At 33.6% G+C, this 12,555-nt stretch overlaps 3 protein-coding genes across 4 annotated transcripts; 1 reads left to right on the forward strand and 2 right to left on the reverse strand.

The window, feature by feature from the left end:
* Positions 1-710: 710 nt before the first annotated feature.
* Positions 711-4,740, reverse strand: VAMP727 (vesicle-associated membrane protein 727). 2 transcript variants are annotated; one of them, XM_068634068.2, is made up of 6 exons: positions 4,566-4,740; positions 3,874-4,117; positions 3,589-3,787; positions 3,390-3,510; positions 1,227-1,289; positions 711-1,080 (listed from the first exon to the last, which is right to left on the reverse strand). In XM_068634068.2, the coding sequence occupies exons 2-6, from the start codon at positions 4,061-4,063 to the stop codon at positions 937-939; spliced, it is 717 nt and encodes a 238-aa protein (XP_068490169.1). In that variant the 5' UTR covers positions 4,064-4,117; positions 4,566-4,740; the 3' UTR covers positions 711-936. The 2 variants fall into 2 exon arrangements, with proteins under 2 accessions (XP_068490169.1, XP_068490168.1); XM_068634067.2 differs by having other exon boundaries at positions 3,390-3,787; positions 4,566-4,736.
* Positions 4,741-6,419: 1,679 nt separating this feature from the next.
* Positions 6,420-7,843, reverse strand: LOC137827760 (omega-6 fatty acid desaturase, endoplasmic reticulum isozyme 1). The gene has a single exon (XM_068634066.2). The coding sequence runs from the start codon at positions 7,687-7,689 to the stop codon at positions 6,556-6,558; it is 1,134 nt and encodes a 377-aa protein (XP_068490167.2). The 5' UTR covers positions 7,690-7,843; the 3' UTR covers positions 6,420-6,555.
* A 2,246-nt stretch (positions 7,844-10,089) lies between these two features.
* LOC137827762 (F1F0-ATPase inhibitor protein) lies at positions 10,090-12,007 on the forward strand. The gene is made up of 3 exons (XM_068634069.2): positions 10,090-10,325; positions 10,398-10,499; positions 11,758-12,007. Exons 1-3 carry the CDS (start codon positions 10,182-10,184, stop codon positions 11,773-11,775), a joined length of 264 nt encoding a protein of 87 aa, XP_068490170.2. The 5' UTR covers positions 10,090-10,181; the 3' UTR covers positions 11,776-12,007.
* Positions 12,008-12,555: the final 548 nt, after the last annotated feature.

Below are 12,555 nucleotides of genomic sequence, written 5' to 3' on the forward strand. Positions count from 1 at the left end.
TTCCATTTTTCTTCTTCCATAGTGGCTTGTGCACCCCCTTCGCTGTTGTGCTTGTGTGTGAGAGTCCTTGTTGGACCACCATTGTCCTTCTAAGAATATGTTCTTTTTGTTCTTTTTTAGTGTCTCTAACTCTAAGTTCCATCATCAGCTCCAATTGGCTGGTGTACTTGTTCTGATCTTCTTCTTGAACATGCATGCCATTGCTCATCATTTTGTACATGGTTACCACTCTTTCGTAAGGCCTTCAACCCACAATGAATGTAAAAAATGTTCTTATAAGACTGAATAAACCTAGTAAATATTGTCACTCTTCACGATCTTTGAGTCTTTGCTCTTCGATCTCGAAAAAAATAATTGCAATTATATTTTGGTGCTCAAATCAGCAAAGGGAAGTAATAATGTTTTAGTTCTCAATAAGTTATTACCTTTTATCTTAGGACACACATCTTCTTACGAACGATTTAACTTAGACCCAAGTAAGACTGAAATGTCCTTAATCATAGCTTTGGAGTTGCTTTATACATGATTAACGTTAATGTAATAATAAATTGATAATCCTAAATTTTTACTGATTAGCTACACGTGAATCTAGGATATAATTGCAGCCATTGCTAATGCGAGAAAGGTCTGTGGCGAATGGTAATGGAAGTTGTGGAAGCATGCAATGGCATAACCCAATTTGAATTTAAAGAAATAAATAGAGAGGGAAGAGAGGGAAAGTGGGAATAGTCTTATATTGTTGCAATGATATACACAACCAATCCATAGATGACATCTAAAGTATGAGCCTGATTCAAGATAACTAGCAGTTCTCCTCACAAGCTTAATTACAGTCTATGACAGTAACCATAAGTTCCAGTGCCAAATTTCATGTACACGTAGTAAATCATTTTGTGCATCCTTGCCTTATACAGACTTCAACTTCTTGTGGCTCCATCAACATTTAAATCCCCCACAAGCAATAACCCACAGAATTATGATTAAGGTAAGGATTCCTCCTCCCACCATCAGCTTAAATTGGAGATTCTGCAGCCACATCTTCCTTCTCAGCTGCCTGCCCTGCCTCTGGAAGCTGTCAGCCTAAATTTGAATGGAAAATAGAATAGCATCAGTATGATTGTTTCAGAATTCAGGCTAGTTGATTCAAACATTGTTTCTTTTAGATAAACAAAGTATTTATTGAAAAAGGAGATATGCAAATCCTTGATTTGGACAATAATACATACCTGGAACTGCAAGTTTTCTGTTTTGTCCACCAGCAGCTCAATCTTCTCTCCACGATCCAAAACCTTCAAGACGGAAAATACAAATGTTTTAGAAGTGCTTAATATTTTGAGAGAAAAGTGGCTTTTGAAAAGAGTTGAAATGTTTAAGCAGGCTCTTGTTCTAGTTTTGGTTTACCAGTTCCATGACAGTTTTAATGTGATGAAAATCTTCTTTCCTCCCTAAATTCCGTGTGGGTCAAATTCTATAGTAGCATACTTTTTTAAATATTAATCCACCAAAGCTACTAAGGGCGTCAACATCCTTTTTGTTGGTCTAACTGTTACAATGCTGAACTTGTGCTTTTATGCACATACATCTTATGAGTAACCAAAAGGGTATTATTGAGTTAAAGCCTTTGAAGAACCTAATAATATGCTATAGATCAAATCAAGCAACCTCATGAAGCTACCATCGCATAAAATGGACATTTTCACTTAATATTGAATCCAGAACCTCTTCTTGTTAAATAACTATAGAAGGTTCAGTCAGAGAGACAAAGGTGCAGTTCTAAATACAGCTAGAGGACCTTATAACCCACAATTGCAGGTATATACACAGTGAAATGTCTCTCTCCCCTCAATATAATGGTTCTATGTGATAGGAGAGTATCTTTTAGTATTCCTAAAAACATAAAATCGAAATAAATGAAAACATTTCTTGTATGAGCCATGTCATTTTACTAGCCAGATGAGTACAATCTCTTATGAAACTAATATTTTTTATTATCATGACTAAAAACCTTCCAAAATTCTTGGCTCAATAAACAGAAGCTGCCAGTCTTCTATGCATGCAAGTGCAAAAGACTCAACAGACAGTCTTCATATACTCACCCTCAGGTGGCTCAATCCCCTCAGTGGCCTAAAGCCAAAATTCAAAAGTATGCATCTTTTCGTTATTGAACAGCAATGCTATTTTTTACTCCTTTTTAACTCTCTTTTAAGGCTATTGCAGAAAGATTAAGAAACATAACTAATATCCTTATCCTAACATGCCTTTCATCTATTCTATTAACAAGAAAAATAAATAGCTAATATTTGGATGATAAGAAAATAAAAGAGTTTGTAAAGTTAAAAAGTATTTTATTTCAACTTGTAGAGAACATCATCCACTGAGTAATTCTTCAATAGACACAAACCTAACATTTGATCTTTTGAACACAACCAAACAACATATTACACATAAAAAAAGATGACAATAGGAAAAATTAACAAAAACAATAAAAAAGCAGCACAATCCCATGCAGTGGGTACATTATCTGCCCTTCTCTGTTTTTAAATTGTCCTTTCCCTTCTTGAGCAGAGTAAAAATTCAATTGGTGTTCCACAAAGAAAAAATGGAAAAAAAGAGTCCAGTTTAATGAATTATGAGAACAACAGACATTTAACTTCAATTCGAGCTCTCATGGATCCCATATTGTGGGCAATTTTGCTAAGAAAAAAAGGACCTTGAATGCCATGGTTACTACAAGAGCACAAAAATCTTCAATCGACTTGTCCATAGAATATAATTTCACTTTTCAGAAATGGGAACGGGAGATAACAAGCTCACTACCCAGCCTTTTTATTTTTCTACATTTTTGTATTGTAACTTCTATTGTTTGTGTCCAAAGACTCATAGGAAAAATCGCATACACTAAGATAGTCATTTTTTTTATCGGCACTAAGATAGTCATGTGTTTCTCGAGCAATGGTAAATGTCTCTTTATTAACATTTTGTGCATTTTATGTAAAGTGTTTATCCACCCCTAAATTCATGTTAGTGTATGTAGGCAGTATCATATCTTACATTTGAAAGAGTTATCCGTATGTCCATATCTGTGTCATATCTGTGTCATGTCTATGTCATGTCGTAGCAATACATATACGTACTATACGGGCTCCAAATTTTTATGAGTCCCACGAGGAAATCATATTGATAAATTCACTAGTTTGAAACAGCATTGCAATACTAATGTAATGTTATCATCCCTTATTTACAAGTCCTTCCACCCTTCCCCAAAATTAAGGAAAATCGCACAAACAATAACATCATATCCAGAGATAAACTAGTTAGCATTTGTGCAAGGATTCAGAGCTAAGAAACATTTGATAGTAGCCACTTTAGGCTTGGTTCAATACACGTACCTTCTCAATATTGTCCATCATTATCCCCTTAACCTCAGTTATTTGAGCCTTCAACTTTGATAGTTTACTTATTTCTTCTGGATGATTCAAGCAATACTGCATATGCTCCTTGAGTGCTGGTCTACACAACCAGATCGCAAATTTAAAACCACAACAAACAGAAGAAAACAAAAATTTAAAAGGATCAGTTACAACGAACCCAAATTCTCTATCAAGATTATACGCTATGCTAAATCTGTCCTCAAACAAATCGTCGTCCTCGTCATCGTCAGCAAGTGGATGGGTACTACCATTGTTAATGCTTGCTCCATAGCGCTTCATAAAGTCATCCTTCACCCGTTCAAGAAATACGAAAGGAACACTCCTTCCAACCGACTCATCAGCAACAACAAGGAAAACTGCAAAGGGAAACAAAATTCTGACATTGGCATATGTATTAAAAGTCAAATCAGTAGAGCAGGCAATAATACATAAAAACAAATACCAAATCCATTGTCTATGAGGAAGTTAAAGGTGTGCCCATCACAGGAATACGTGTATTTGCTGCTATTTGAAGGTAGCTTCTGCAGGCACTGAACGGCAATGGTACTGAAATTCCCCGTATACTGTGTGTGTTCCGCTAAAACAACAGTTCCTTTGGCAACAAAGCTATATATTAAACCCCTCTGACTCATCTCCAATCTCCAACAAGTTCCACTCCCAGAAGGTACAAACAATTACACCAACACCTGAATCCCACAACAACCAATCCAAGATGTAAACAACAAAAAACCAATCACAAAAACCCACATACTGCAATTGCAACTTGCAAATATTGACCTAACACGCCCTAAATAGCTAATCAAATCGAAGTCAGAACCTAAGCCTAATTTGATTCAATTCAAGATACAATGATCGCAATAGAAATCTCAATTCACGATAAGGAGCCGGTTTCAATCAGTTCATTCACAGTTTGAATTTGTCAAAATCTAAAGTCAAACCGAAACTCAACAATCCCGTTCGTTTGAGATCCTTAATTTCATGGGACAAACGGGAAAATGGGGAAAAATAGGGGTTTCGAAACGTTAGAGTTGGTGAGTGATCTAATCGAGAGATTTACGAATCTGAGTGAGAATTGTTTGTTAGATGAAAATTGAGAGAGAGAGAGAGAGAGAGAGAGAGAGAAAACCTAACAACCTGAGTGAAGTAGCGAAGGAGAAGATCAACGTGGTGTTTCAGCTGCTGCTGTGCAACACAAATTCCTCAATTTTCCCGTTTTATCCTTTTTTGTTTTCTCCTTTGCGTGTGTATTAAGATAAGAAGAAACGAGACCCACGCTCCATTTACAATCAAACAAGAACAAGTTTCAATTAAGACAAATATGTAAAGAACATATATAGTTTTTAAAATTTGTTCGTATATTTCTAAATTATTAATTAAATATTAGAAAAAATATCGAACGTTAATGAGTAACACCCATCCTAAAAATATGAAAATTAAATTATGTTTACATTAAAATAAAAAAATAAATTTGCCATTTAATTATGATATTTTATTTATTATTAAAATTTATACTATAACCAAATCATTTAATATAATAGAATATGTTGTTTAATAGAAAGAGACTGAGAAAACTATTACCTCTTATTCAATAGGTTATCTTTCTCTTTTTTTTACTTCACTAAACAATTGTCTCTCCTTGAATCACTCTCATTACTTCTCTTTTATTGATTTCCACTCTTTTGTAAGCTTTCCGTCGGTTGGGATAGTACCCGTAAAAAGTACTACTACATGTTCAAGTAAATTCTCGATATTCGGTATTTAGTATAATTAATGTACAATATATAATTATTATGAAATCATTATTATTGAATCAAATTAACGTTTGAATCATAATTAAAACTACATTACCTAATGTTTAATTATTGTTTTAGACTTATCACTTTTGTTTTAGACTTATCACTTTTATGCTGTATGCTGAATTTAATGAATTTAGTCATGTGGACCGGTACAAACCGAATACCGAAACCTCCAACATTTGTCAGAGTTATAAAATATAATAATTCTTGTAATTCTTTATTTAGTATATGAATAAAATATTATTGGTTTATCTTATTTCATATTCTATTTCTGTCAGTAGAATTTATCTTTCTCAATTATTTTATTTTAATATAAATTACAAATTTCCAATATAATTTATTGCATACTCAAAACTATCTTTAAGATTCCAACTACCTGATTAAAAGATAAAACTTATTAATAATTTTAATATTAATATACACTTTAATTTTTTAATAAAATGTACTTATGCTCAAAGCCATGTACAAGTTATATTTTATTTTAATCGTAGATTTTAGTCTATCACAATTTTTTTTAGATTTTGTGTAAATGTAAGAGTCTTATTTTTAATTAATGCTTTAATATCTTACAAAAAAATATATATTAAATTATAAATCTGTATGACCCTGATAATGTATGCTCTAAGTCCAAATGTACCATGTTTTTATTCATTATCTTATCTTTAATAAATTCTTTTTTTTCACAATATTAATTTTGCGCATATTATCAAAATAAATAAAATTTTAAAAAATTATTCAAATAAGAATAAGATTATACGAAGTAGTGTCACCTTAAAATCATTCAACTTAACACTACTTTAGTGTAACTTCACTATTTATTAAAATCAGTTTATATTTGAAATGGTGTCAACATATCACAACTTAATAATTTTTAAATTTTACCTGTTTTTATAGTTAACCTAAAAAACACCCTAATTTCGTAAAGAAAAAAAAAGTTAAACAGAAACAATATCAATAGAATAATGATATATTCACAAATTACATTTTTTTTATATAGTTAGATTATAATTCCTAATATTATTATTCTAATATTTTTTATATTATTTAATTCTAAACTTACTTTTTATTATATATATTTATTTTTAAACCTATCATATAAAAAAATATATACAACTTTAAATCATTTCAAACTATCATTTTTCTTACCAAATAACAGTGTTATGAGCATTTGTTTAAAAGCATATTCCACATATAATTAAGAATACATTATTTTTTCATTTGGAACATAATGGAAACAAACTGTTCACAAACCACTTATTTATAACTTTCTAATTAATTGATACATGACAGAACTTTGTAACTCTTCCTCTGTCCCATTGTTTGCTTCATCAAAACTTGTTCCTGTACCAAAACACACCCTTCTGAGAAGTTTCTTCATCTGGCTCCACATAAAGGCACTCTTTTGCTTCTCTCCACAATGCCTTGTAAAATGGGGTGTCATCAAATTGATAGTACTCACCCAATATAGGCTTCACTGCATTGGTTGCCTCCATTGCATGGTAATGTGGCATTGTAGAGAAGAGATGGTGAGTGACATGAGTATCAGTTATATGGTGAAACACCTTGTTCAGAATCCCATAATCTCTGTCCATAGTTGCCAAAGCACCCTTCAACCACTCCCATTCTGATGAATCATAGTGAGGCAAGGAAGAGTGTGTGTGCTGCAAATATGTGATGGTCACAAGAAAGCCATTTACAACGAGCCACGGCACCCCATAAACACACACCAGCCAAACCAGCCCTCTCACAGTTGCAACGAGGTAGAGAAAGTATGTGGCACAGAACAAAGTAACATCAGAAACATAGATCAGAAGCCTTTCACGGTCTGAATATATGGGAGCATAAGGGTGGTAGTGGCTTGCAAAACGATTATAGGGTCTACCAGAAACATTGAAGGCTAAATACAAAGGCCATCCCAGTGTGAGCGTGATGAGAAGAGAAACAGCCCTTCCTAGTGGGTTGTTGAAGCACTTGTGGAACCATGCAACATTGGATTTGGATTTTGGGACAAACACTTCATCACGGTCAAGGGAACCCGTGTTGGAGTGGTGGCGGCGATGACTTATTTTCCATGAAAAATAAGGGACTAGAAGTGCTGAGTGAAGGGTCAGACCAACTAGGTCATCGACCCATTGGTACTTGCTAAAGGCATGGTGACCACACTCATGAGCAATCACCCACACCCCAGTGAGAATGCAACCTTGGAGAACCCAATAGATTGGCCAAGCAACGAGGGAAAGAGGGTGAGGAAGAAGATGGAAGTAGGTGGTGGTAATATAGAGAATGAAAGCCAGTGAAAGGTCACAAACAACATAGTAGAATGAAGAGAGAAGGGAGCGATGAAAGCAATGTGGGGGAATGGCTTTCTTGAGTTGGCCAAGAGTGAACGGAGGCTTTGTATTTGGAACCCTTGAGAGAGTGTTTTGCTGAACTTCAGATTTGGTGACACCTTCACCAGCCATTGTTTTCTTTGCTAGAACCTGTGTGTAGCAACGATTCAGTTTTTGTGTACCATAAATATGTAATGATACACACCATATACAAATAACTTCGTGTATCTGTGGAAACAAACAAAACAAGGGCGACAATGCAGAAGGTAATCGGCACAGAAGCACATTGAAATTTTGAAGAGGGAATTCTGTCCATGCAGAAAACTGGTGTATGTCAGTGTGATGCTGACATGCAATACCAAACACAATGGCAAAAACCGACCGAAAGCACAGAGGGTTTGTAGTGTAATTTGCAAATCCGCCATTTAAAACCAATGTGCTATTTTGGATACATGCTAGCTCTTCAATCATGTTTCGCCACACATCACATACAATACAACTATTTACTGTATATATATATATATATATATATACATACAGTAACTAATACTGAAGAATTGAAAGAAAGTAGAAAGGTTTTCTTATTTAATTCTATTAAGTAATATAATTTGATAAATATGTTTGTGTCTACAAATCTAAATTTGTTAGTGTAAAGTGGGGAAGAAGCGAATAAGTTATATTCCTACTGCTCCATGACAACGTGCCAAAATACGGCACTGGAACAAAATAAGAAATATATGACAAAAATGGAGTATAGTGACAGAGGAATCTTCAGAGATTCTGCAGAATAATTGAAAAGAAAAAGGAAAAACAATCAGCTGCATTTCTACCGGGGGCGATTCCAGAATCCGTGTGCCAGCATTTCTATTACTCATGAACATGTAGTTCTTGAATTTGGTGAAAAAATATCAGTCTCTGATTTTAATCATCGTCATTTATAGACCTCATTTTCAGAATCCTATAGATGAAGTATACTTATGGGAACATTTTGGAAACTATCCTTTAGATGAAAGTTAAAAACTCCAATTAACAAATCATCACAGAGAAAACAATAATCTCTCAACAAGATCATCACCCAATTCATTTGAAGCAAGTCACTGGTTAGTTCATCTATCCAACAATTCCAACTGAATTAATCACTTCAAGTTCCTACTGAATTGTATGTGCAAGAAGAAAAATTCCAAAGGATTTGAAGAATTAGCAGATGATTATAATGAATTGTACTGGTACTCGGTCTCTATGACCGATCTGACCGAGTCTATGTGAGCCAACCGTCACATTCAGCCATTAACATTCAAATTAAGGTCAATAAAGTTAAATCACCACTAAAAACTAGATAATATGCTCCTAAACACAATCCACTCTACTAATCCGGTCCAGTAAGGTAAGTCCATTAAAATAATATAAATAACACAAATTAATAAGATACCTCATTACTAAATATACTCTAACAATCGACTGCCGAGTACCCTTTGCTGACTTGAGCGTTGGAGTGCCTTTTGGAGGTACGTCATTTGACATTTACCTGTGTTAGAGCGACTGAGACCTAAAGGAGTAACACTAAGACGAGGAGGAGCAAGTTGAAGTTCTAGCAAACTGCTCAACAAGAAGGAGGGAAAAGAAGTCAATCAACACTTCTTTAGGTCCCATTTTCCTAGTAGTAACATGAAGAATTAATGGAAGAATGGTCGACAAGAAAATGTTTTTATAAATATCTATTGCAACTTTTTCATTTCCAGCGAAGTATGCAACGTGACAGGTAAATAAAATTAAAACTTTATTTGAATAATATATATAATTTTTTAATATAAATCTTCGTTTCACTTAACATTAACATAAAATTTAATTTTAATTGAAAATAAAAATAAAAATTATAGAACTGTTTAAGATTTGTTCCTCATTTTATCTCATATTTATGGATAAGTTTAGTCAATAAACAAATTTAAACACTTAAAAAAAAGAAATTAGTTTCTTCTAAAACTAAAATTTATTTATTTATTAGTTAATTCGGTAGTTGTTAAACTGAATGTAGTGAAATATAGAGTGTGAAAATAATATTTTCCAATTATTAATGACGGAGAGAACAATAATACTAAAATTTCAACTTTTAACATTGAACTTTTCAAATACTCACTCCACACGAGAGAGAAACTTAGACCCTTCGTAATATTTGTCTTTTTATGAATTAAAACCATTATTATATTTTAATCAAAGAAAATCTTTCATAGGAAGCACATTACCAATGCTCAATTTCAATTAAATACTTAAAAATATATTTCACCAGGAACATTAATTAAAAGTAGTAATTTTACAAATATAAAGTTAAGTTAAAAATAAACCACAATATATTATTCTAATTAATTAACCAACAAAGAAATTATTAAACAATTGTATATCATTATTACCAATATATTTTTAAACGAAGGTAAAAAATAGCGAAGAGGTTTAACGGGTCGGGTAAAACGGGTCGGGTAAAGCGGGTCGGGTGGAGATTGAGACGGTGATGGGTCGGTGTATATAAAAGGAAGGAAAGAAAATTCTAGGGCGTTTGACTTCTTGTTTCCTTGTTTGTAGTGGAAGAACCACCGCCACCACCGCCACCACCGTGTAATATTACTCCTTCAATGGCTTTGAGATCGTGGGTGAGTCGAGGATCCGTGACTCGTACGATGGACTCAACGAATCGAGGGGCTTTCAGTCGCTTCTTCAGCGACAAAGGTCGCGTTCTGAGCGAGGAAGAACAGGCCAAAGAGAATGTCTACATTCAGGTACTCTCATTTTCGCCCTATTTGGATTCAATCTCTGTAACCCTATGTTACATGTTTTTCTTCTGTGTGCAGAAATGGGAGAGGGAGAGATTGGAGAAACAGAAGCTGCAGGGGAAGGCTAAGGCTGAGAACGACAAAAACAGTGCTGAGGGGGACAAAGGCACTGCTGATAAGGTGCACGCTTTTCTTTTCGATCTACTCATACTTTTGTTTTCAAATATGATTTATTCTGTGCATGTCAAGAAACTACGTTTTTTGTTACTTTTCATATTTCATCTTGTAAAGATCACGATGGAGTTCAGCTTTCAGGAGTTTGTAATTTTACATGATGGATGGTGTTTCTCTTTTGTCATTTTTGTTCGATTTGTGCGCTTCTTTTCTAACAATCTGTTGTTTGTGACCGTGATTTGAACGATTCGTTTATTCGCACCAAAACCGACAGGAGTTTTACAGAACACTGAACTTACTCTTTGTGAATCATATTCTACCGTTTGATTATTTCATTTTTTGGTTTTAGATTTCGTTGTTATCAGTTTTGTGGGGACGGTGACTGGTTAGGTCTATCTACTTCTTTTATGCAATAATTGACAATTGAGATCATTTGAAAATTCTCTTTACTACTCGTCATTTTGTGGAATTTGTTCATCCCGTTTTTTCTGGCTCTCTCTTTTCTGTAAATAAACAAACCACCAATTTGGTCTCTCCAAATTATCTTATTACCGTCTAAGTTGTCCCCAAAATAATAAAAATGTTTAAGAAATTTTTTGAACCTCTGAATATCAATTACCTTTATCCCTTAGTTGATGTATTTCAATAAAGTTTTTGGATCAATTTCAGGTGTTTTTTAATATTTCGTGACTCAGCATGATTTGTAATACTTTTTAAGACTACTCGAGTATTTCTTTCCACTTTGAGGACTACATTGGAGAAAATAATAGTTCAAGGATGAAATTGATGGTTTATTTATTATCCAATGCAATGTTTAAAGTGAAATTGTATAGCCTTGAAGGACTGCATTGAAGTTCTTCTAAAATGTAGACTGCTGTTACTGTTAGTTCTTGAATAATTTGTTTGCTTTTGCTCAGTTTGTTGTTAAATTCAATTTGGTGTAAACCAAGGGCGCCATTTCCCAAAGTGTAGTGCAGCGTGTGCTACATGTATGGATAGCGGTAGAGTTTTGGTGGGGTGGTCACCTGTTACCACGATTTGCACTTAATCAAAACTAGCCAGGGGTGATTGGAATGTTCCATCAAGTTATGCCTTGTCCATGTATTTAATGTTTTTTATAATCTATCTTTGAAATGGAAGATCTAGATTTGTAAGTTGCATCTGCTTTTTAGCAACTTGGTGGCATTGGAATTTTATTGTGGATCTTATCTTACTCTCCTTTCTACCTTTACCATAATTTAACACTTATTTTTTTCTTTTGTAGAAACCTCAAAAGGAGTGATATCCTTCGCACAAGCCGTCATGTCTTTGTGGAAAATAAGCCTGGGGAATAAAACACAACCCTGAGTTAACTTTGGCCTTTGTATATAGATTGTGTTTCTTGTTATCTGTAATTTCTTTAATGGTGATGTATGAAACCATGTCATTGCATCCACAAAACTTGGTATGTTTGTTATGATGATGTGATCCTTTCCGGTTAATTTTCACTTTTGTCTAAGGAAAATATTGGGTAAGTTAATGAGTTTCACCGTTTATGCATTCAGTTTAGGAATGATTTGGTAATAGATAAAAGCTTCTCACTTTTTCTCAAGTGACTAAGCGTTTATCAATCTGAACTCACATAACTGTTCAACTTGGCTTGTGAACAGACAATGACTATGTTTGGATTTTATGGTATGTTGGAGTGGCTTACAGGGCTGCTTATTCTTTGATTATAAAGACTTAGTTTGTCTCTTTGAAGTACTAAAACCAAGTTATATGTAAAGAAATGTTTGCCCGTTTTTATAAAGTATATTTGCTATAATTGTCTCTAGTAGAAAATTGACATCATAATTTGGTTTTTATCTTATGCATATCATGGTAAAATGAGATTGGTTTCTTTGATTTTTATTCTTAAAAATTGAGTCAAGTTTTAATTTTTAAAAATTTTTGTGGACAAATATAAAGAGGAGGAACACGTTTAAGGTTTAGTTTAAATAAATTTCTTTACAGGTATATATGCTAAAATTATGTTGTATGTCATTTTTAATAAGGGCAGGATCAAATAACAAAGTGAATGTGG

This window comes from Phaseolus vulgaris, chromosome 7 (assembly GCF_051622355.1).
Source record: "Phaseolus vulgaris cultivar YP4 chromosome 7, ASM5162235v1, whole genome shotgun sequence".
Classification (NCBI taxonomy): Eukaryota; Viridiplantae; Streptophyta; class Magnoliopsida; order Fabales; family Fabaceae; genus Phaseolus; species Phaseolus vulgaris.